The sequence below is a fragment of the Crinia signifera genome, chromosome 7 (genome assembly GCF_055691185.1).
Source record: "Crinia signifera chromosome 7, ASM5569118v1, whole genome shotgun sequence".
Taxonomy (NCBI): domain Eukaryota; kingdom Metazoa; phylum Chordata; class Amphibia; order Anura; family Myobatrachidae; genus Crinia; species Crinia signifera.
The window spans coordinates 150,761,562-150,787,564 of NC_139223.1; the positions used below are offsets into that span (position 1 = coordinate 150,761,562).

At 45.9% G+C, this 26,003-nt stretch overlaps 1 protein-coding gene and 1 long non-coding RNA gene across 5 annotated transcripts in view; one reads left to right on the top strand and one right to left on the bottom strand.

Annotated features, from left to right (window-relative positions):
* Positions 1-433: 433 nt before the first annotated feature.
* On the bottom strand, positions 434-25,201 carry LOC146020675 (uncharacterized). The gene is made up of 3 exons (XR_014450828.1): positions 24,783-25,201; positions 9,684-9,939; positions 434-1,730 (listed from the first exon to the last, which is right to left on the bottom strand). It is a non-coding gene; the product is annotated as an uncharacterized LOC146020675 (long non-coding RNA).
* The window catches only part of RBMS1 (RNA binding motif single stranded interacting protein 1), a 346,188-nt gene continuing 344,897 nt past the window's right edge, over positions 24,713-26,003 (top strand). For 2 of the 4 annotated variants that reach the window (XM_083153957.1, XM_083153959.1), the window contains exon 1: positions 24,713-25,061. In XM_083153957.1, coding sequence (XP_083010083.1) covers positions 24,987-25,061 — 75 coding nt within the window. In that variant the 5' untranslated portion in view covers positions 24,713-24,986. The remainder of the gene's footprint in view (positions 25,062-26,003) is intronic. The other 2 variants (XM_083153956.1, XM_083153958.1) reach the window with 1 other exon arrangement.

Consider the following 26,003-nt stretch of genomic DNA (forward strand, 5'->3'; position numbering starts at 1 on the left):
TAATCACAGTAGGTGCGATGGGAAAGGGGTATAGGTTGCTTTTTATTTTACCCTTGTATGTTCTATTGTCATGTATTGCTAATTGCACATTTTAACCTACGTAGTGCGTCCAAGATGGCCGCCTCGCCTGGGACTCTCCTGCGTAGAAAGAGCCGTGACTGGTTCTGTTAATTATGCAATGATCTCTCCTAATCCCAATGTGCGTAAGAGGAATAATCCTTGGCATCGATAACACAAAATGTCTGTCACACCTTTGTATTTTATTCATTGTTTCTGAATTCTCTGAAAACCTAAACTTCTGTAATATGTTCATGTTATCTGTAACGTGTCCTGTGCCGAACTGGAGAAAAATACTGTAGAAATATACCCTCACTGCGACCTCCTGACCTTTTGGAGCATTTATTAATATAAATAAAGACAAATTCACACAAAATATATTTAATAAATGAATTCAAACTTTTATTTTAAGTAAAATGTATATATTATTTTTGCTCTGCATTATAAAATAGGGAATACTGGAACAGGATTGTTCCAGAACTCTTACACACTTGTCCTATAAGAGGAACAAGATGGTGGAGTCATCCATCAGCACTCAGGAGAGGAAAAACCCCCTGTGGGGGAAACCTCTGGGGACCCATGGCTGACGGACTGCCCGTCCCTCTAGGCATTAAGAGACTTTGCAGAGTTTGCCCAAACCACCCACCCACTAACCTTATATAACCCGTCATCCCTTCTGTCACCCCAAATCTGTATTTTAACTTTTTTCCCAGATGATGAAGAACGCACCCGATGGCACCGGGGGGCACGCGCATGTCCAAAGTAATGGGGGGAGAGACAAGGTAGGGGGGAGAGACAGACAAGGTAAAAGGGGCGAGACAGACAAGGTAGGGGGCGAGAGAGACAAGGTAGGGGGAAAGAGACAAGGTAGCTAGCTACCCATTAGTATTAGGACTCCATGTAAGAATCAGCCAGAACCCCTTTAGGACTCGTCTCTGGTGCTATAAGGGGTTAGGGCTGCAATGATATATATAGGACAGCTCTAACTCTGTTTCCTATGTCCCCACCGGGTCTGATCTCTATACACATACACAAACGGCCGTCATGTATGTGCATTAGTCAGTAACCCATTGCCAACAGGCTGCTGGCAACACAGCGGAGGATACAGCGGAGGAGGGGGCACCGCTGGTCCTCGCTGGAAAGATACTGTGTGTGATGGTAAATACCAGCGGCATATCCTGTGTATCACATGGACACTAACACAATATGCTGCCAGGATTTAGTATCACTCTTACATGGAGCCCAAACTATGATATAACTATAACAACAGTATCAGATAATAACAAAGTAATGGGTACAGCACCGTATACATCTCTCCCACCTCTGCACATTAATAAGTAGGGATCCGTACGGGGACTTGATGCAGCATAGTAGGACACATTTGTGCCTTGCGACACGTCCTAACCGCTCCATACAGGGTTTATCCAGCGCCATCCAGACACCGCCCTTAGGTGTCCCAGGCACAGCCCTAGTGGCTGCTTAGTACTGCCCCCCTAGGTGGGAGATTTGTTATTATCCAATACTGTCCTGTCGGTTAGGTGATCAGTCATATATTACAGTAGTCACGCTCCGAGTCTACCGCCGCATCGTGCTAAACTGCCCTTATCTCTGTCCAGTCACTAACCTTATGTGAGTATGTCCTCCTGCTGGTGAGATGCGCACTGCCCGGAGTTCTGTGAGGTGAATGAGTGAGACAGCCTCAGTATAGCCCTGATTATGACATCACTATGACCTCACATACCCCACCTGATTGGCCAGTTTGTGGTTTGAGGCCCATTATGACATCACAGCTCCTTTATCTTTTGCATGGCTGATCTGAGGGAAATGTGATTTAACTTCTCACTTTAAATATTACATTCACATCAGAATCTAATGTATTATTTGATGGCAGGATTTCCCTATAAATCTTTGGTAATGTGAGGTTTTATATGAACACAATTTTCACTGTAATTACATTGTATTCTAGCAGGGGTGACCTCCCATCATAACCCATTCCAGGAGAGACAAGATGCTCTCTTTCTGGACATTCATATCAGTGGCAGTTGCAGGGCTGCAGCACAGTCCACAATTCAGATAGGGGAGCCCCACCAACTGCCACCTTAAACACCACAGTCTGGACTCACTGGCAGGTGTGGCTCCCCTTATTGAATTTGTGACATTGGTGCAGTCCCACATCTACAACTACCACTGGCAGCAAGTCCAGGAGCAGAGCATTTTGTCCCTCCTGGAATGGGTCATGTTGGGAGGTATGCGGGATCTACTTTTAGTTCACATATTTAGCAGAGATCTACCATTGTCAATGGGCCTGATTCGGAGGTGGCCCATATACTGATATTTAGTTTTGCTATTCCGCATGCATGAAAGTACCGGAAACCCTTACTGCAGACCCGTAAATCTAACTGTACGATGGCGGGCACAGTTGCACACGGCATTGCTGCCAGTAGAGATGGTAACTGTATATTTCTGTAGATATAAATACATAAGAATCAAGAACTGCACAATCAGCGTGAATCTCAGCCAATCAGCGTGCGCCGTGCGGCCAGTGTTTTCAAAACAGAAGCGCTTCCCGCGCCGCCGCATATCGCTAGTTATTTCTTATTCACTGAAGGGACCCCCACCGCCGCCAGCTTTATACTCAGCGCCGCAGGTACCCGCGCAGCAAGGACACCACTGCAGGCTCCTGTCAGAAGCCGGCATGGACCCCCTTTGCACGGGGGGCGAGGGGCGAACTGCCGCCCTCCAGTGGCCGGCCCTGCATACATACATATACACACACATACATATACATACATACATACACACACACATACATACATATACACACACATACATATACATACACACATGCATACATACATACATATATGTATATATATACATACATACATACATACATACATAGCATCCACCTCTGAACCAGGCTCACAGGCCCTATGCTTCCCACAATAGATTTTGTTTTGCTGACCGCTCTTACACACATAGGGCCACATTCTGCTTGCCTCGCTCGGACACCAATTCATTTGCATAGTGTATCTTAGCCCACTGCGCATGCGTACCATTCGCAAGGCGCATGTGTAGGTTTGGGCAACCGTGCACACTCGCGACCTTACGAGTAGAAATACGCTAGCGAACAAACTCGTGCAGAGTAGTCGTAATGTGGGCGTTTGGATTGGCGAGGGCACAACTGGGCGGTAATCGGGGCGTATACTGGGGTGGTGACTACATGTGCTGGGCGGTGGCTTCGCTCCACTGTGAGAGCGCTCGGACTGATTGAGCTTAAAATCATTAGCTCGATAAAAGTAAAGGCCCCCATACACTATGCGATTTTGGGCCGATTTCATCCGATTTCGGCACTTTGTGCCGATAATCGGGTGAAATCGGCCCAAAATTGTAGGTGTGTGATATCTGATCCGATCCGCGGTCCCGTGCGCATCGGACCGGATCAGGGAGGTCGGACGGTCTGTACATACGATCACGTCCAACCTCCCTGTATGCATATGCTTGCCACCTGACAGGCATATGCATGCAGACACCGGGGGAGCAGTGGGGCAGGCAGCGGGTCCCTGAGCGCCGGCGAGTGCTGCTGACTGACCTGGCCGGGCAGTGTACTTACACATAGCAGCAGCGGGGACGGGACGGGACGCGTAGTGGCGCCGCCCGCCCCCACCACCGCTGCCCGCCCCCACCACCGCCGCCGCTGCCTGCCCCCACCACCGCCGCCGTTTTACACCAAATTGTATGTGAGCCTCCGGGGGAGCTGCCGGGCGGCTTGCAGGTAAATTGGGTCAGACTTGTCCCTAGGACAAGTCGGCCTAATGTATAGGGGCCTTAAGTCTTACGCCTTGCAGGACAGCCAAATCTCTGCCCCACATTCGCAGGGGCGATCAACACGGACAATTGCTAAAATACCTACACACAATATACACCCATGCAGCATACACGTTTCTCTACTAATAGTTATATAATCACATATATAAGAATGGTAGATGCTATATGTGATTGGATTACTAATAGTATTACTAATACTGGCCATAGTGACCTTCAAATGAAATTATATTGTTATATTTTATTTTGTATTTGAATTGCTTTGATACCTTTATGTTTATTTTTGGATTACATTTGATTTCTATTTTAGCGCAGTCTGTCTTTTTCTCTCTTTGTGATCTTTCTATATGTGGTCCAAGTACCCGCATCTGACTGCTGACTGAACAGAATATTTGTGATTGCTCATAATTTGTTACACCGTGGTCCGACAGCGCACAGCCATTTTCTTCTGTTATAGGATCTATTAGTCAGCCAGCGACTGATAACCAGGACACAAGCACGGAACCACTCTGGTATTGTATCATATTAACGGAGCAGGCGGCAGCTGTACTACAGCAGCATCAGCCTGCAGCCACTGTACCACCCATATCAGACAATTACACCCGACACACTACATTCAGGAGTCGGTCAGGATGTACTTGGTGCTGTTAGGAGCCTCTGTGCTGGTACAGAGCGGTAAGCCCAGCATATGTGGGTGTGGGGCCATACTGATATATAGCAGCTGCAGAGGGCTCTTCACAGCACTCCGGTGCCGTCATGACATCAGGGGCACTACCGGGAGCTGGCATTCTGAAACGTCAGATGTTCAAGTTCACGTGTATTTTGTTAATTTGGCTGTGATCTACCAGCGGATGCCCCAAGATCTACTGGTAGATCAAGATCTACCTTTTGGCCAGGTCTGGTCTACAGCATCACAGAAACTTGAGGTTGATCTCAGTCGAACCCAAATCGCTGGGCCTTCAATCTGATACCTGGTCCACATGGGTTCATTGGTTCTAGAGATATTGCAGGTAAAACTTTTTTTTTTTTTTCATTTCTGAAATGTAATTTCATGGCTGTTCATGTTGTTTGAGGGCAGATTTCTCTGGGACCAAACGGGCCAGTTTCACTGGACCAAAATCATCTGAAGGCTACATGTAAATGGGTCAGTTGGTTCCGAAGATTTAGCTGGTTGTTTAAAGGGGGGCGGGGGTGGTTTTCTCTCCCCCTCACACCAGAAAATGCAGGGACTAGGCTTGTGTAAAAGGGGCCAGTCCGAGAATGTCCCTGCAAGATCCTGGGACCATATTCGCTGCATTTTCTGGTATATAAGGGGTATTATTTCAAATAGCCGGGACATGCAGTGCTCTAAATACAGCCGGGCAGCCCCCTGTTCTCTGCCCGGCTGTTAATGGCTGTCATTTCTGCCTGGCGGCGACTGTCCCCCAGTTACCGCGAGCATGTATTCCCCCTTGGCAATGAGCATGTAATCCCACATGGCAATGAGCATGGAACCCCTGGCAATGAGCATGTAGGTATTCAACACTTATGTAGCATAATTTTTAATAGGCATTATGGTGTTTGGCATAATACGTAATGGAGATTATGGTGTGCGGCTTAACATGTAATGAGCATTATGGTGTACATTTTTAATGTGCGCCTTTTCGCGCGCAATGCCCCTATTTATGAAGCATATTGTGCATTATTGCTCAATCTGTTTGGTATAGTGCAGGCATGTCCAAACTATGGCCCTCCAGCTGTGAAACTACAAGTCCCATCATGCATTGCCACAGTTTTGCAATTAGGGAATGCTAAAACTATGTCAAGGCATGCTGGGACATGTAGTTTCACAACAGCTGGAGGGCCACTGTTTGGACATGCCTGGTATAGTGTGTATTTTGGCTCAATCCATGTGGCAAAATGTGAATTTTGCCTTAATCTGTGTGGCATATCGTGAATTTTTGCTCAATCGGTGTGAATTTTGTCTCATTCCATGTGGCATAATGTGTAAGAAGCAAGTACAGTATAAGGGGTTACTATTGTGTTGCATGATTTGTATAAGGGGTATATGGTGTGGTAAACTTAGGTTACCACATAAAAGGTGCTGACATACTGTCTACCAAGTTTCGGCTTTCAGTATTTTTTTATGACTGGAGTGCCGCCTCACCCCTCAAGTATCTTAGGACATCGGCGTCCTGCGGGTGCACCTTTGGAGTGCACCCGCCAATATATCTCCCTGCATTTTTCTTATGCCAGCCCCCTGCGTTTTCCAGGCATATATAATTATTTGAAAGTATTTACACAAATAGAGACACACCCATGAGCAGACCACCCAACCAGAACACTGGTAACGTCCCCCACATTATTAGATGCTGGCCGCAACCCCTATTATTGCGCATAATAGGCCCTTGATAATTTTCAGTTCCAGGCCCATTTAGACCTTTATCTGGCTCTGGGTGTGCTGCTGTTAGGTAGTGGTGTGCTGCGGTCAGTGAGGCGATGATGTGCTGCTGTCAGTGAGGCAGTGATGTGCTGCTGTCAGTGAAGCGATAATGTGCTGCTGTCAGTGAGGAGATGATGTGCTGCTGTCAGTTAGGCAGGGATGTGCATGTGTTTCTGTCAGTTAGACAGTGATGTGCTGCTGTCAGTGAGGCAGTGATGTGCTGCTGTAAGTGAGGCAGGGATGTGCTTTTATCAGTGAGGCAGGGATGAGCTGCTATCAGTTAGGCAGTGATTTCTTTGCTGCTGTCATTTAGGCAGTGATGTGCTGCTTTCAGAGAGGTGGTGCTATGCCGCTGTCCATGATGTAATGATGTGCTGTTGTCGATGCTGTGATGCTGTGCTGCTATCACTGAGGTGGTGCCAGGCGAGTTGGGGTGGGGGCGCCCCGGTGCCGGGGGGGGGGAAGTGTACCTGTCCTGCGGCTGTGTATATAAAGCTTGCGGCGGCGGCAATGGGGGTCCCGTTATCAGCGTGCGGCCAGTGTTTCCACAACAGAAGCGCTTCCGCGTAGCCAGGCGGATAGCGCTCATTATTTCTTATGGACTGCAGGGACCCCCGTTGCCGCCGCCGCAAGCCTTATATACACAGCCGCAGGACAGGTACCCCTGCGGCACGGGGGGGGGGGCAAAATGCCGCCCTCCAGTGGCTGGCGCCCTAGGCAAATGCCTAGATTTGCCTAGTGGTGGCGCTGGCCCTGGGTGGTGCAGTGTTGCGGACAGTGTGGCAGTGATATGCTGCTATCAGTAAAGCTATCTGCTGTCAGTGAGGCAATGATGTGCTGCTATCAGTGAGGTGGTGCAGTGCTGCTTTCAGTGAGGCAGTGATGTTCTGCTGTCAGTGAGGTGGTGCAGTGCTGCTGTCAGTGAGGCAGTGATGTTCTGCTGTCAGTGAGGTAGTGCAGTGCTGCTGTCAGTGAGGCAGTGATGTGCTGCTGCCATTGAGGCAGAGATGTACTGTTGTCAGTGAGGTGATTATGTGCTGTTTTCTGTGATGCAGAAGTGTGCTGCTCTCAGTGTGGTAGGGATGTTCTGCTGTCAGTGAGATGATTATGTGCTGCTGTCAGTGAGGTGGTGCAGTGCTGCTATCATTGAGGTAGGGATGTGCTGCTGTCAGTGAAGCGATTGTGTACTGTTGCCTGTGAGGCAGGGATGTGCTGCTCTCAGTGAGACAGGGATGTACTTCGGTCAATCAGGTGGTGATGTGCTGCTTATTTGTGAGCAGATAATGTTCATTTCACAAACATATAAGCTGAGTCTTCCATGTATGATCAGTTCTAACATGATATCTCTCCAAAATATAAACATTGCTATTCCTTTTACTGTACTTGATATTACACACATTTTAATGATGGGATATGCTTTACGTTCACAGTGTGCCCTGCAAAAGCATGTATGTGGGAAGAGGTAGCTCAGCTAAGAAATATCACACGTCATCCAAGTGATCATCAATGGTGTCATCTGTGCTTATCATCAATAACCTGGAACCACTGACAGAAAGCCATTAATGGTTTGTACCATCAATAACTAATTCTGTATTAGTGCACGGCTAATCAGGTATGGGTAGGGGGCTTTTTGGTGTTATGGGGCAGGGCTAAGCTCTCTACACTGAACACTGAAAAACCCAAACACACCATCGCTGATTGTCTGCTATCAATGTTGAAGAACCATCAGATATCTACCATGGATGGTGACCATCAGTGGCAAAACATTGTTGGTTGATGGTCTTTCCTACCAAGCGAAGAGCTGAGGTGTGGCCAGCTAGAAGAAGACTAGAGAATCTGCAAGGTTGACCAGGTGAAGGTAGATGTTGAACATGATGAGTTTTTATAGGGACATGGGGTTAGTAGTATCCGATCCCAACAAATGTATTACTGTCGTGACTTGTGCTACATGACATGGAAGTTATACACCCCTGCCATTATTGGCGCTGCTATCTTTAAGATGAAGCACCAATGTGCTGTCCTATATAGGACAGCACATAAGCTTGCGAGCAGGGCCATCCTACCTCCATGTCGCTTTGTATCTACCCAGTTTGTTTAATCACTGTTGTTTCCAATTGTAAAGCGCAACAGAATCTGCTGTGCTATATAAGAAACTGCATATAAAATTAAAATAAAATATATATTATGGCAGGGAGAGCAAAGATCTCAGCGTGGCGAGCGCAGCGAGCCCGCGAGGGGCGGCGGTACGCGTCCTCCGACCTTTTCATGCCCTACTATCCACTAGGGCGTGGAGTGAGAATAGAATAGTGTGGCGAGCGTAATGAGCCACCGAGCCCGAAGCGTGGCGAGCGCAGCGAGCCCGCGAGGGGCGGCGGTACGCGTCCTCCGACCTTTTCATGCCCTACTATCCACTAGGGCGTGGAGTGAGAATAGAATAGTGTGGCGAGCGCAGCGAGCCACCGAGCCCGAAGCGTGGCGAGCGCAGCGAGCCCCGCGAGGGGACGCGGATACCTTCACAGTTATACGCGTCCCCTCGCGGGCTTCCCAGGTGTCCATGGCGACGCGGACACCTGGGAAGCCCGCGAAGGGACGCGTTTACCTGTGAAGGTATCCGCGTCCCCTCGCGGGGCTCGCTGCGCTCGCCACGCTTCGGGCTCGGTGGCTCGCTGCGCTCGCCACACTATTCTATTCTCACTCCACGCCCTAGTGGATAGTAGGGCATGAAAAGGTCGGAGGACGCGTACCGCCGCCCCTCGCCACGCTTCGGGTTCACGTTGATGGCGGGGTGGCGTCAACTACTTTTGGGGGGACATTCCACTGCTCTGTGGGGTTTTTTTTGGGTTTCTGGCCCATTTACCATTCTTCCCTATGCTGATTTGGGTAAATTGATCCATTTAACATTGTTTCCTATAGGAAATCGAATCGGATCGCATCGCATCGCATCGTTCAATATCGTGTATGTGTACGATGCGATGCGATCAGATTTCTCTACGGAGAATAGCATGGTGCGCAATTAACTTAGCGGGCGCCCAGATAGGAAACAAGTACTATATATATATATATATATATATATATATATATATATATACACACACTATATACAGATTTACAGTATTTGTTAGGTTAAGTATGCTAGTTCTGCCTTACAATATCGTACTGTGCATGCTGCATAGCTTAAATTATTTCTTTTTCTTGTTGGCCTGCAATAACCTACCTGATAACTGAGGGAAACATTGGTAAGATAATACTTTTGAGCAGTTAGAACATGTTCTTTGAATACAATCTTTATCCATGGCTCAGAGCTACTTTTTATCTCAAGGTTTTAGGGGAAAAAACACATACACTTGTACTGTAGGTGGAGTTTTGACAAAAGTATCACCTGAATTTAGTTGTGTTGGAAACACAGGTATTCTTTGTAGAGTTCAAGTAAAAATAGATCATCCCTATCTTCCATCTGTCTTGCCATTGTCAGTGGACTGATGCCTCAAAGGGTGATGATGAATCCATTACAATGGGTACAATGCTTTGTGGATGCTTTGGATGTGCCAAAAAGGATAGATCATTCCCTGTGTAATCAGCATTGTTCGGATTCTGTCATCAAACAAAGGAACTGGTTGAGTTGACATGTTCATGGACTATATTGAGTCAAAAACAGAATAAAAGAAAAAGTAGTAAAAGTAAATTGGATTTTTGAAGATTTGTGTCTACAAATGTGTGCCCGACAGTTACATACTGTACACACTGAGCGATTTAGGCCCGTTTTACCAATTTTCTCTTTGGTGGACGACTTTCCATAGGAGGACGCTATGGAAAGCCATCCACCCCATCGCTCATCTGCTGGTAATAACAGCAGATGAGCGGCAGGGCCAACGATGATGCGGGAGCGCACATCAGCGCTCACCTCTCATCGCTGCCCCATACACACTGGGCGGCTTTTGAGCTGGAAGTCACCCAGTGTGTATGGGCCTTATAACAGAGAAACAAGTTAAATGACTCAAACATGTTAATTTCCATGCATGAAACATGAAGTCAGGGTTGCTGAGAGGGTGTAGGGGGGTGTACTGTACTATTTACCCAGTCCTGGGTCTGCCCGGGCCCTTCGGAACCCGGGCCCTGCAGCTTTCTTAGGGGTAAATTTACTAGAATGAAAGTTGCTATCAGCAACCAATCAGAATCTACTTCTTATTTATTTAACACCTTCTAGAAGATAATATATATAATCTGATTGGTTGCCCAAAGGAATATCCCATCTGAAATAGAACATCTTAGTAAATTTCCCCATTAATGTCTCTGCATGAAGTTACAATATATTGTTTAGTATTTACCTGAAGTTCTAAGCTAAAATGAAAATGCTAAATATCATGTTGAAAGTACAAATAAAATGTAGTACATATGTAAAGCATAGATGCCTACCCTCCTGCATTCTGCAGGAGACTCCCTGAAATAGCAGCAATCTCCCTCTCTTCCTCATTAGTCTAGCAATCTCCCTCATTTCACCTATCCCACATTACACTGTTACATTTTGGTGGAAAAAAGGAATGAGAGACAGATACATTTACATTGAATCATCAGCGCCATTTCCCAGCATTTTATCAAGTATATTATCTCTTACTAACTGCTTTAGGGCTCATCTACATTTGGATATAAGTAATTTTAAAAGATTCCTCTCAGATGTAGCAGTTCCCACTCATGATTCTAGGTGCCACGTTCACAATCTCTTTTCACAATCAATATATATAACTAGCCACGCCCTTTGGGAGGAGCATGACATGCCGCCTCAATGGGGCGCTGTGCAAAATTCTATTACCAACTATAATCTCCCCGAAACTAGTTTTCAAAAGTAGGCAAGTATGATGTAAAGTTGTAAAAATATTAAAATATATCTAAAAATGCAGATGTGCTGCAACCTTACACAATAAAACATAATAATGTTTATAGTCTTTTGGCTTGTGTATTTTACTTACATCAGCATTTGGTGTACTGGCAGGACACTGTTACTAGATTACCCAACATCATCTTTTAATAACACAGAGAAGAAGTTTAGTGCGCAGTCCTTGTTTTTCAGGCCAGATGCACTAAGCTTCAAAAGTGATAAAATGGAGTGATAAACAGCCAGCCAATCAGCTTGTAACTGCTATGTTAAAGGCTGTGTTTGAAAAATGACATGCAGGAGCTGATTGGCTGGCTGTTTATCACTCTTCATTTCATCACTTTGTGAAGCTTAGTGCATCTGGCCCACAGTGCTCTACAAAAGCCAGTGAGGATGCAGCCAAAGAGATTATATATGTACTGTCACCATCTTTCTATTGGGGCGTACACACACACACACACACTGTGGCTTTCCCCAACTATCCACTCTCAATAGCTTCAACTGTCTTTCCTCCAACTGCTTTTAAGGTGCCTATACATGAGCAGGGCCGTCTTTTTGTATGGGCTTAATGGGCACTTGCCCAGGGGCCTCAGGTGTATAAGGGTGCTATGCCGATAGCTGAGGATCCCCTTTTTCCAGGGATACCAGAATTTTGAAAATCGGCTCTGGGGAACTGTAGATATCCAACTTCAAAGCAGCAATCCACATCCGACCTGTTAATTACAATTTTCAGTCATATTTCTCAGGTTCTCTCTGACACTAGCGGCTTGTCTCTATCATGCCCAGAACCAGAGATATCAGCCTTCCAGCAGCCGGTCCCTGCTCCAGCTCCAAACGTCTGGTGTACAATTTTATATTTTTGTCAATGCATTGCTCTTGCTCCTAATCTCTGATCCCCAAGTCCCCAGCACCTCCTGAAAGTTGGGACTCTAGGTTTTTATACTATTGAAGGCTAAGAAATCTATTTCCAGATAATGGCGATATCTGCAGTCAAACAAGCTGCACTTCCACCGGAAAATGACGAATATTAAGCCCACTCCATTATCCAACCCTCCGCTGCATATAAAACATCCCCCACCTCCCTGGAAGTCATTTACAGGGGACCCTTCATTCAGCTCTGTGCCCCCTTCCACACGTTAGTGTTCACCCTCCCACCACCTGTGCAGTAAAGGAGTAATTAGCAGAAGTTACTGCTCCAGGTCCTACATGTTGAATGGAAGATAGAGCACCCCCTGCCACCCATGGGACATCAAAGCTGCTGCTGATAGCATCCCCCACACCTAGAAGGGGAGAATGGGTAAGGGCCCCAGTGCATTGCTTTGCCCAGGGGCCCACACTGCTGTTAAGATGGCCCTGTACATGAGCAGAGTATTGGGGCAACCCTCTGATCGCCTGACAGTCAAGTTGGAGGATCGGAAATATTAAACTTGTGTAAAAATTGTGATCTCGTTGGGGAGTGAGGAATCGGGACTTTTTAACATTTTTAATTGACTTAATTCCCAAATTATTTTCCAATCATTGCTGGCCACTGATTGGTGCATTCGGGCAGCAAAACAGCAGTGCCGACAGGTCAGGTAATCACGACCATTGCTGTTAGTTAAATGAATGTTGATTACAGAAAAAAGCTTTATAATAAAATATGTTAAAAACCTGTGTTTGTGTTTTTATTTTAATATTTCCTTTACAGGGGGGCTATAGGTACCAACAGGCCTTTAATGCCCACATGCTGTTACCTGTAATTCTCCCAAGTACCAGCATGTTGGGCAGGTTTGCTGGGACCTGTAGTCCCACTGTAAAGGACAATGTTACTTTTTAAACCAACTATAAACCCCGCACCCACCTTCCACATGTACAGTATATGGGAGATATTGCTGGGCTTCAGCCCGGGCCTGGGGTACTCTGGAGAGGGACAACCCCCTTTATTTGGGGTCCCTACCTCCTCAAGAACTCCCGGCCTGGGCTGACTAGTTAGGGTGGGTAATGCTTTGGCCAAAGGAGCCCATCAAGCGTGTCCCCTAGGTATGGCATTACACCCCCTGCTAATGGAGCCCGGTGCTGGTCCCTAAAATATGCGGGACCAGCACTCATTTTGTCTGCCGTATTTTGGGAACCAGGGCCTGCTCCAAAAACCCGGTGCTGGTTGTGCCAAAAACTGCACCCTGCTAAAGCACAATGTGTAGGCACAAGCTGCATCCTGCTAAACATGCTCCTGTTCGACTGCATCCTGCTAAAATGCAATGTGCGGCCTCAGCTTTTGGTACTCTGGCAGTTACCTGAGCTGTAGTGAAGAATTGATTTACAATGCAGGGCAGCTGGAGATTACACACTAAAACTGGAATCTCACACAGGATGCAGACTGCAGACCTTGGTAACTCTGCAGATGGCATCAACTATGACCACAAACCTTTTTTTGCGTAATACTAATCATGGCTAAATAAGCACGATATCACAAAAGCATTCCTTTCGCATTGGTTGTATTTGACTCTTCTTTATTAGTTATCAGGCAGAATAGTAAGTAAATAGCACACACCTCTTTTTACAGCACAAGTGCCAGTGTAGTGCTGTGAATCTTCAAAGTCAAACCATCCGGCGCCACTCTGTTCACAAGCTAATGACAGGTGCAGGCCCTGAAATAAGGGACGTTGACCTCCAGTAGAAGAATGTTCTTGTAATGTGACTGTAATTTGGACATATTACCACTGCTGAATGATTACATGGTTACAGAAGTTAAGAACTAATTGGATAGAAAATACAGCACTGCCCCTGATTCCATTAGGGACACATTACAGCCACACTCGGGTTGAAGAATAGTGAGGAATGAGTGAGATGGCAGCACTCCCAGTATTGTAAAAGGGCATTATTGCCACATAAATAAGTCATTGCTCCATGGCACAATTTTCAAAATGTTTTTTTTTTTTGTCCTCATAATTTTATTTTGTTGTTGTTGTTGCTATTGATGTTGATTCTTCATTGAGAATTTTTATTTGTTGATCCTGACATACAGATTTATGATATAGACAACTAAAAATGACTTTAGTTTTATCTGCTGACATACCAATAAAATCACTATACTTATATACTGTATAGAGTATAAACATGTTACTGTGCTGAATTAAGGGTCTGGTTCCGGTTGACTCGTTAAGCTGCGAAGATCTTACAAAATCCCAGAGTGCCAGCCCCAGCAAACACTCCCCTCCACCATATCCCCTCGCAACCTTGGGGACCAGGACTTAAAGTGGTCCTGGAGAGGTGGTGGAACTCATTTCCCCTGACACTGATCCCCATCTCCCCCCTAGGCGGAGCCCGGGCTAGTGCCAGGGTCTGCAAACTATAAATGTGTGCCGTTCCTCCCATAAAGGGATAGTGGTCCCACAAGAAAAGGGTGTGGTCACACAATAGTAACTCCAATTAATATTGCACCACATAGTAGCATTATAGCATTCACATTAAACCGCATGTAGTGCCCATGATTTATTTTACATCACATAGTAGTGCCCCTTATTAACACTGTAGTGTCCCTTATACACATAATGTCCATAGTAGTGCTGCTTATACACATCTGTCTCTGTTACTCTAGCAGCTCACTGTCCATGTTCCTCAGCAGTCACATACGCTGTGTTCTTCCAGCAGCTGCCCCACCTCTGAGTCCCTCCATCCCCCTCTCACCCGGTTTTCAGCTAGCACAGAGCCTGCTCCTCTTAGTGGCTCTTCTTCACTTCAGCGGCGGTGAAGGTATGACATCACATACGCTGTGCTGAAAAAAGAAGCCGCTGGGACCAGGCTTTTCTGTTGGAATTCCTGTTCAGGGCTGTGGTAGAGGGTATTAGAGGTGGTGGAACTCAGTTCCACCCCGTCCCCCCTCACTTTAACCCCTGTCGGCGACCATCGAATGATTTCTCCTGGGCTCACAAATATAAGTCACTGGAGACTTACTTATACTTGCGGGCGCTGGGAGAAAGACAGGGCGGGTGGCTGACGTCATGTGACATCAGCTGCCCGCCCCTGGCACACATCCGCTCGCATTTCCATGGAATGCCCAGCATTTTCATAGGGACACCCATGGGCTTCACCCAATCCGGCCGCCATCCGCCACAGGCCCAGCCTGCTCCATGCGAACGGCTTGGTGACGATGCAAGTTGCCATAGCCGCTTGTAAAGGTGGATCTGCACATGCGCACAAAAGTCCATGCGCATGCTCAGTTCACCAACCATTTGAATGGGGCAGAATTTGGCCCTGTCCGAAAAGGTTAGAATGACCCCCTAAACATTAAAGTGGACATGTTGTCACACGCAGCCACGGCGGTGCGCGGCGGGCATACTACTCACCCGTTCGCGCCCGCCGTTGGCTAGCGTGTAGTGGTCTCCGGCTCAGCGGCAGTCTGGTGGGCAGCAGGCAGCGTGGGACGCCGGCAAGTGTAGCGGTATGTGCTGTAGGGGCGCCGGGAGGCCGGCGTCGCCATCTTGGTTAAGGGCAAATAGCAGATTGGTCCTTGTCTGAGGTTTCCGCCCATACTGACCTGACAGCCAATGGCAGCCGCCCTCTAGGGATATAGGGGATCTGCCTAGGCCTGTTCAGTGTCAGTACAAAGAGTCTCCAGAGGCGTTCACAGCTCCCAGCTGACTCCGGCTCTCTGACTCACCTCTTCTGACTTGGTGCCTTGCTTCAGTGCTCTGTGTTTGGTCTCGGTTCAGCTTAACCCCATCGCTGCCAGTTCTCTCCACAGTCTGGTCTCTGCCTGCATCCCTGAGCTTCCTGGCCTAAGCTCTTCAAGCCGTCTGCTTCCAAGCAACTTCCCATTCTTCAGTCATCATCCATCTTCTTTCAGTCTTCAAGGATCCCTCATTACCATCAAGCACATTCTCTTTCCGGATTCCCTCATTCTTCAAAGACCCCAGCCTGCCGTCCTCAGTGCCTTGAACCGTCATTGTTTAAATTAACTTTTTCTTCTTTCAAGTGCCTTGCTGCCCCAATCATTATTACCACTAACTGCCACTTAAAGAAAGTATTCAAGTGTGTATTGTTCCATTTATGAATTATTTTATTAAACCTGCACGATTTAACCCTTCCTCCTCTGGTTCGTCTCCGGTTGCTACACACCACACGACTTCATCCAGCCCTTCAGTTGTGACACATGTCACTTATACTCAATATAGGAATTGAAAGTCGTATAATAGACCTGCCCGCATTCCCATGGTCCAGCGCCACCAAACCTCAACCACCCCGTTCCTCCCTCCCTGCTTTGGCCGTTGGCTGTTTGGATTTGCACATGTGCAAAAATGTGATCCAGAATCAGCCCCATATAGCCTAGACATTTGTCTAGTTTCCTTATGCCTAGGCATATAGGCTATATCACATCTCACACAAAACACTTAGAGAGTGCTTCTGAGTCACACACAAAGTGGCTGTAGTTGTGTAGATTGTGCATATGCAATCAGAAGCCAGTGTAGCCCATTGATTGTATGCCAACAGCCACACATCATCATTAATAAGGGCATCACCACCAGCCCATGCTAGGTGCAACACATCCATCAGAAACAGGCTCCACTTACCTGTATGCGTCTGAGTCCTGTGCTGCGGTGGCTGCTGATTCTCGGGTAAGGCAGCCCGCACATATATATAACATACAACTTTACATGTATGTTTATATCTGCTCACCGGCTCATCCCTGAAATCTACGGTATGGTCAGTACTGCAGCCCAGGGGCAGCAGCTGCTGCTACATGTAACACTGGGGCAGAGGTATTAAGCCTTAACAAGAGATAAATGCGAGGGTGATAAGGAGAGATAAACGTCCAGCCAATCAGCTCCTTACTGATTTTTTTCAAACACAGCCTGTAACATGGCAGTTAGTAGGTGATAGGCTGGGCATTTATCTCTCTTTATCAACCTTGCATTTATCTCTTGTTAATGCTTAATACATCTGCCCCATTATGAGGTCTGGGTACATCTTAAGGACTTTCCTGGGTGGAAATTGGGCAGCTCTGCAGGCACCTAGTGGTGGTGGCACTCTCTGGGTTTGGGCCCCGCTCCCAACATCTAGAATCTCCTCCCACTCTTATTAAATCTAAATGTGCCTTTTGTTTATAGCTTATCGTCCTTTGTGTAGCTCTGTATCCTTTGCCCTCAACTAGTCTGCCCATTTTTCCATTGTGTGTCCACCCATTTAGATTGTAAGCTTCTGTGAGCAGGGACTTCTCCTTATTAATGTTAGCCGCACACTGTAATTATTTAATAATGTGAAATTGTATGTCCATGTTCTATTTGGCTACCGGACCTCTATGGTGATTATATACATTTAAATATATAATGCTGACATGATGTAATGCAAAGATGATGTCAATATACTGCACATACTGAGCGGCAAATAAATCTTGGACTGTGATGGGACTGAATAAACAGATATATGGTCAGCGTCAGTCATTGACTTCTTTATTATCTGAACAAATAGAACTGCTTTGATATTTAAGGAAAACCACAGTACTTCAGTGCATAGGTCTTTACAACATATCAACAATACCGTTACATTAGGGTTCTTTGTGAAATTAGCCATTTTTAAATTTAAAGTTAATCTAATGGAAATCTTAATCTGATTAGATTCTGATGGTCAATAGAACCCAGCACAATGTGGAGCTGGTTCTGAGTAGGACGTATTTGCGGCTGCTTTTCCATCTACCCATATGACAGATCTTATCTGTGCAATCGTATAGCCAGGCGTGGATTGTCAACAGGGCCTATAGGGAGAAGATTTCCAGTGGGCCGACATTTCTGCGGGGCTGCCTGTGACAGGTAGAGGGTGACAGGCTGGCAGTGTGGGTATATTAGGGGGGTAGAGGGTGGCATACTGACAATGTGGACATGTAAAGGAGCCACTGTAATTAAATTCATCCAGGACCACTTTAAATTTCCAAGCCGTCTACGACACCAGGGAAGGGCATTGTAGCGGAATTAGCATAAAGTCACAGACACAACCAGGGCCGGTGCAAGGCACTGGAGCGCCCCAGGCGAGTCGGAGTGGGGGCGCCCCGGTGCCGGGGGGAGGGGGGGGGTGGTACCTGTGGAAAAAACGTGCGGCCCCGGCGTCCCTGCAGTGCTGGGGCGGTCAGGGGTGTCCGTGCCATAGGGGTACCTGCGGCGCCGTCATGTGTGTAAAGCTGGCTGCGGCCGGCGGGGTCCCTGTAGTGAATAGAAAATAACAGCACTTCCCGCGCCACCACGCGCATAGCGCTAGTTATTTTCTATTCACTACAGGGACCCGGCCGGCCGCAGCCAGCTTTACACACATGACGGCGCCGCAGGTACCCCTACGGCACAGACACCCCTGACCGCCCCAGCACTGCAGGGACGCCGGGGCTGCAAGTTTTTTACACTGTTAGCTGGGGGGTGAGGGGCGAACTGCCGCCCTCCAGGTGCCGGCGCCCTAGGCAAATGCCTAGAGCTGCCTAGTGGTGGCGCCGGCCCTGGACACAACTGTAGGAAAAGACACAAGGACGGCTGCAACTGTGTCCATCTCAGAATCAGGCCCTATGACTAGGGATCATGCCCCTTTAAGAGGCCACACCCCCTCAACAGACACGGCCTCTATGATGGCTGGTTTTCAATTCCAATCCGCCCCTGCATATGGTCTACACCCAGTTACAGCACAGAAATACTGTGGATAGTGGGAGCTGCCGACAGATGGATCAATCCGCACATACTAGCGAACTCTGTATGCATATTAAATAGGGATGTGCACCGGCCACTTTTCGGGTTTTGGGTTCTGATTACCTTGAGGTTTTGGGTTCTAATGGGTTTTGGCAAAACACCTCCTAAGTGTTTTGTGTTTGGATTTTTAAGGTTTTGGGTTCTGATTTTTTTGTTAAAAAAGCATAAAAACTGCTAAAATCGCAGGATTATTTTTTTTTTTTTTTGCTCCTACGCTATATTAACCTCAATAACATTTATTTCCACTCATTTCCAGTCTATTCTGAACACCTCACAATATTATTTTAAGGGCAAAAGGTTGCACCGAGGTAGCTGAATAACTATGCTAAGCCACACAAGAGTGCGGCACAAACACATGGCTCATGTAAGAGTGGCACTGCAGCGGTAGATATGGCAGTACTAGGCACCAGACAGGTAGATACGGCAGTATTAGGCAGTGAGCCCCAGACCAGACAGGTAGATACAGCAGTACTAGGCACCAGACAGGTAGATAAGGCAGTACTAGGCACAAGACAGGTAGATACGTCAGCAATACTAGTATGTGCACCAGCAGAATTTATAATAATTAATTTTATTATTAGGTACTGCCAAGCAGTGGCACACGTCAGTGAACCAGCAGCATGGAATTATTTTTTACAGTCCAACACAGCACAAGTATTATTTTTTTATTAAATTAGATATTGCAGCCTAGTATGTAGTTGTACTACTAGGTAGGTAAACTTAGGCAGTAACACTGCCAGTGGCAACAGTGGACTGAGTAAATAATACTGGCAACCTCTATTCACAGTATTCAGTGCAGGCAGCACCAGTGGACTATATATAATTCAATTAATTAAGTATTAATAATATAGCAGCCTAGTAGGTAGAGAAAATAAACTACTAGGTAGGCAGGCAGGCAGGCAGGCAGTAGCACTGCCAGTGGTCACCACAAAAGGTAGTTATATTACACACCACCAGTAGCTTTATGCAGTGCACCAGCAGAATTTATAATAATTCATTTTATTATTAGGTACTGCTTGGCAGTGGCACTCAGTGGCACACGTCAGTGCACCAGCAGCATGGAATTATTTTTTACAGTCCCACACAGCACAAGTATTATTTTTTTATTAAATTAGATATAGCAGCCTAGTATGTACTAGGTAGGTACACTAGGTAGGCAGTAGCACTGCCAGTGGCAACAGTGGACTGAGTAACTAAATAAAACTGGCAGATTCAGTGCAGGCAGCACCAGTGGACTATATATAATATAATTTATTATTCATATAATATATATTACAGCACAGCACCAGAGGTAGGCACCAGCACAGAGGAGACAGTAGTACTACAGGTACACAGTTAGACTGTCCTCCTTGCTAGGGAGAGCCCACCCTAAGCAGAGAGGAGAACAGAGTACACAGCAGCACTGAGGGAGACAGCCCCAGCGAATAAAATAATTACAGCACAGCACACCAGAGGTAGACCGCACAGAGGAGACGGTAGTACTACAAGTACACAGTTAGACTACACAGCAGCACTGAGAGACAGCCCCAGCGAATAAAAAATATTGCGTTCAAGGTCAAGCTCAAGTTTAAGCCCCAGCAGTAGCACCAACACACCCTCTCCCAACCCACTACTAGACTGGAGTGAAGATGGCGGGTGCAGCAGCCGCTATTTAAAGCCTAGCGAAATCCGGCACCGGGAGATGACGTTCTGACCACGCGGACGGACCCGAGTCAGGCAGGAATCTCCGAGCGCTGCTCGGAACCAGGCTCGGAATGATGACGTTCGTGGGGGCTCGGATCTCTGGAATCCGAGTCTGCACATCTCTAATATTAAACCTGATTTGGAGCTATCACCAAATTATTTCTTAGGTGCACACTCATTAAGTGCAAGACCAATCTGCATTCCCACTACTCAAGATTAGGCTTTGCCGTTTTAAAATCTTTGCATAAAACTGTAATCTCTGGATCCATCATTTAATAATTAACCATCTGATTTTAAGGTCGAGGTATTTTTACTTGACTTGAAAAGTATGGGGGGACGGCAACACATTACATACAGTCTTATGTAGATTCCCAAATTGATCTTGAAGGAAGGCAAATTGTGTTGGAATTTAAATCCTTTGGAGCTTGAGTATTTTAGTCCTGCGACAATATTCTGTCAATTTTATAATACGTGGCTGCACTGTGCGTGATGTTATTTTAAATACATATAGTTATATTGAAAGTCAAATATCTAGTCTACAGCCAGCCTTAGAAGGAACAATGTAAGATACGTAAGACAGAGCAAATGTATATACGCCTTGCTTTTCCCAATTATTTCACCACTGCAATACCTTGGGCTTTATTAAATTATTAATGTAAAACACCTTTACCATCAATTATTCATTTAATTCAATCCATTGCAACTGGAAAATAAGAGGGAAGAGATGTTTCTCTGTAAAATTGCCTATGTTGGCTGGTTTGTACATATGTATATTTTTAATATCATTAACTTTTAACTATAAAATTCCAATATACTGTATTCCAAAGTGCTGTATAAACTGAAAAACGTATACTTTTGTCCTTATAAAAAGATGGTATAAAGGAAAGCAATGGTTTTTTTTTTCAGAGCCTGTATAGCTGTTCTGATTGGTCTGTCACCCATGTGATCTGCTTCACCCTTGCACTGTGTGGGTGATGGTCATTGATGGTACACAATAGTTTCCTGCCAGCAATGTAAAACACTAATGGCACCATTGATATTTACATAGTTACATAGTAGGTAAGGCTGAAAAAAGACTTGCGTCCATCTAGTTCAACCTGGTATAGATATCCATTGCGGATTTGGTAGGTTCTGGTATTTTACAGACAATTTATATTTCTTATTTGTACCCATGGATGTTTGTCTCCAGTAAATGTTTGTCCAACTTTGCTTTGAACGCATTTAATGAGCCAGCCGTTACCACCTCTCTGGGAAGAGAGTTCCAGAGTTTGACTGTTCTGACCGTAAAGAAATTCTTTCTACTAGCTGAATGAAATTTTTTTTCTTCTAATCTATACTCATGCCCTCGCGTCCTAGATTCATTTCTAGTAGAAAAGAGGGTGTGTGACAGTTCCTTAAATTGGCCCTTGATATACTTGTACATGTTGAGCATGTCCCCCCTTAAACGTCTCTTTTCTAATGTAAATAGTCCCAAATTGATTAATCTCTCCCCGTAGCTTAAATTCTCCATTCCCCTAATAAGCTTTGTTGCTCGCCTTTGGACTTTTTCTAATTCTATGATGTCCTTTTTATAGTGTGGGGCCCAGAACTGTACTCCGTACTCTAGGTGATGGTGAAAATCGATGGTTCACACTATGATGGCCATCCCTATTTTGAACAAAAGTTGACCACTTCCCTGGTCCTCTCAGCAGGGCCATCTTAACATACAGCTGTGTCCTACATCCTTGCTGCGGTCACATTAAACAGCCCTTCTATTCGCACCATGCTGTGTCGCAACTTGGTAGCGCTGAGCTTTTTTTTGTGTGACTTTTTCCATTAAAATGTAGCTTATTCTCATTGCTTTCCAGTAAAACACTGTAATGTAGCATTCTGTAGGCAGATACAGCAGCGGTCACACACAGCATATAGGCCGCAAATAATTGTAATCAGCAAAAGCTGCTTGTGCATCATATTTCCATAGCGATATGAAAAGATGCCCAATGATAGTGGAGCTGCCTGGGAACTGCCGACTTACTTCTGCCAGGCATCTCATGATGCATGGATGTATGAGAACACTTCTGTATAGGTACACTGGGCAGCTGCCCAAAGACCCTCAAATCTGGGGGCCCTGGTGGTTACACAATCATAGCAGCGAGTCATTCTGTACCTGCCACCCTACCTGCAGTCGGACATTGAATTGATGTCAGCGTGCTGACAGCCATTCACTGTATGGTAGTATGGGGGTCATTCTGGTCGGCTCGGTAAGCAGCGGTAGTTTGCTGCTTAGTGAGCCTTTAAACGCCGCCCAACGGCCGAGTGAATGCCCGCCCCGTGCTGCCCAGCAAACATACCCGGCGCACTGTGAATGGATGTTTTGCATAAACATCCATTTATACGGTAGTGTGTAGGCCCAAAATCATTCGATGGCCGCCGACTACCTAATGATTTATCGAGTCTAAGTCCGTCTCTGGCGTCCTGCTCCGAGAACTGGGCGGGCAGCTGACATCCGGTTACATATTACATATTAGATTACATATTAGATATTTAGGAGTTACTGTAGTATATTATTGGTTGCTTTTTACTTTTTAGAAGTTTTGGTTTTCAGCTCAGTCTTTAACCGTGTACTGTTTATCTTCAGTACATTTACGCCCCCCCCCCCCCCCGCCGCCCCGCCAAGCACCCCAATCTCCCGCCGCCCATGCAAACCCCCTCCCCCCCCCCCCAATCCCCTGCAGTCTTACCTATCGCGCTGGTCCCGGCGGCTCCGTTCTTCTTCTGCTGAGGACCACCACAAAATGGCCGCCCCCATACAGCAGACAGTTTGAGAACTGTGTGCTATATGCGGGTGGCCATTTTGTGGTGGTCCTCAGCAGAAGAACGGAGCCGCCGGGACCAGCGAGATAGGTAAGTCTGCGGGGGATTGGGGGGTGTAGCTATAGCACCGCAGCCCCCGGCGCCCCAACATGCACAGCGCCCCCCCGCGGTGGCGGGGGCTGCGGTGCTATAGTTACGCCGCTGAAAGTCAGTCTAGACTGAGTTTTATTAGCAAACGCCAGACCATCAAATATTTTTTTTCGGCTGTGCAGTTGCATTTGAGGGGATGCTAGAGTGGGGTTTTGGGTGCGGGGGGGGGGGGGCATTCAGCCAGGCAGAGGGTGGCATTTACCTGTTCGCTAGGCTGCATGTATCTGAATCAGGCCCTTTGTCGTCTGAACCAATATCCCTGGGAATGCAGCTATCACTGCCTATAAATCTACCAGACCAAACAGTATCATTCTAGAGCACCAAAGCCAATCTTCACGGGGCAATTATTCCCGGTGAATTTATAGGCCGTCTTCCCATGAATAATGGATTTCAGATGTTCCTTAAAAATCTCTGCTTGTAAATGTGTACATAATTAATACAAGTTATTTTCCAGTTGCTTTGCTTAAAAAACATGTCCACACTAATGCTATCCGCTAATTACTCTTTACAGTATTTACGTATAAACTTTACCTTAGTAAAGCGCAAAAGAATATACTAGCGCCATAAAAGAAATATTAATACACAAATAAATAAATAAACAAATATACACATAAAAGAGATAACACACAAATAAAGAAAATGAATATATAAATAAATGTCAATAAAATAGATCACACACAAATAAATAAATATAAAAATAATATATAAATAAAATAGATATAAAATAATATATCAATAAAGTAGATAATACACAAATAAAGATAAAGAATATATAAATATATGTAAATGAATATATACATTTATTTATTTACAGTTTCTTATATAGCGCAGCAGATTCCGTTGCGCTTTACAATTGTATAAATAGAATAGATAACACACAAATAAATAAAAGAATATATAAATGAAATAATATATATATAAATAAAACAGTCTTGTCAGCCAATGAACTTACTACAACAGTAAAAAAAAAAAAAAAAAACTAGGAAATGAGCAGCAGAATTTGCTAGCAAATGATCTACAGTACAAACAATGATGTCGTCTGTCAGATTATATCCATTATGGAAACATATTATAATTAGAATGAGTCATAATTGCAATGATGATAAATAGATGAAAGGGTGCAGGATGCACACCTCAGCCAAATCTGGCTTTCTAATGGGAATGGCCCCTCCTCTCTCCCTACCCCCACTGTATTCCCTGTTTCCTAGTCCCTCTCCCTGCTGCCTGTCACTGAACAGAGAGCTGCATGCAGACTTTATTGATTGTTTCCTGGCTGCATTACCTGCTTCCCCCCTGGAGAAAGTCCTGAGAGAGCCACACTCACAGTGACTGGCTGCCTGGGAGGGGGTCTCTCCTTGGGTGAGGTCTGTGCTGGCACACTATAGCAGACAGCGACCAGCTGCTGGATTAAAACAGACACAGAGGAGGCAGGACTGACACAAGTTGAGATTTGGGATCTGCTCTGCACCGTTACATTTCTACCTTCATGGGAAAAGTGTGGAAACAGCAGATGTACCCCCAGTACACCACCTACTACTACCCCCAGTATCTGCAGGCTAAGGTAGGATGCATTATTCCAGGCTTCTATAATGAAGGGGCGACCCTGCTTTGCAGTAGTGAGGGATAGAGGATATTTGTGCCAGGGATGATGAGTTGTGTTCTAGCTGGAGTCCTTAGAAAGGGGTGGAGAAATTAGGGAGGGGGTGTCCGGTTACTGGGATAAAAATGCCTTGGCTTGCAATGTTGCAAACATAGGATTTGTGTCATCCCTGAAAACTGTTTGTCATGTCGCTATTGTCAGTGGGGTTATGAGACTGGAGCAGGGAGAGCGGATTTCTGTCTGACCGATATAATCCTTCTGGTCCATGTAGTTCCCTTGATGAACGTGGTCAGATAGAGCGGAAATGGAGAATATGAGCTGTCACTCTTCTTCCTAGTAAGCTGTCACTTGTGTCATAGAGAAATGACCCCCTGCTGCTAATTCCAGGCCACATTAGAATACACATAGTGCCTGTTTATTCTGCAGGCTGCCTTTAAGGGTTCCTTTACCCCCACAGAAATTGGCTTTAATCTTCATAGAGGAACTCTATGGTTTTGGGCAAAAATTTTAAATTGATATTGGAATGTTTAATAAATGAGGTTGGAATCTGGGTAATGCTATTGTCCCTTAACCCCTATTTATTTTTCCGCTTTAAAAGATCCTAATCCAGGCAGTGAATGGTGCAGTCAGGGGGATGGCAGACCACAGCACGTGTGACATACAACTTTCAGTAACCCTTTCATTGCCCGACTCGGCTTCTTTGTGGGTCGTGGGCTTTTTCAGCATGAAAAACTGTTCTTTTTAGTTTGCTTGTTGTCCCTCTTTCATATATGAACATATGACAGCAGCAGCAGCAGCTGGGTTGCCATGTCCCAAATTACATTATTCAGGGAATGGTGAGTCAGGCTTTCCTAACCTTCCTGTAAGCCACATTGATTCCTAATGGTGCTTCGTTCTGGTCAA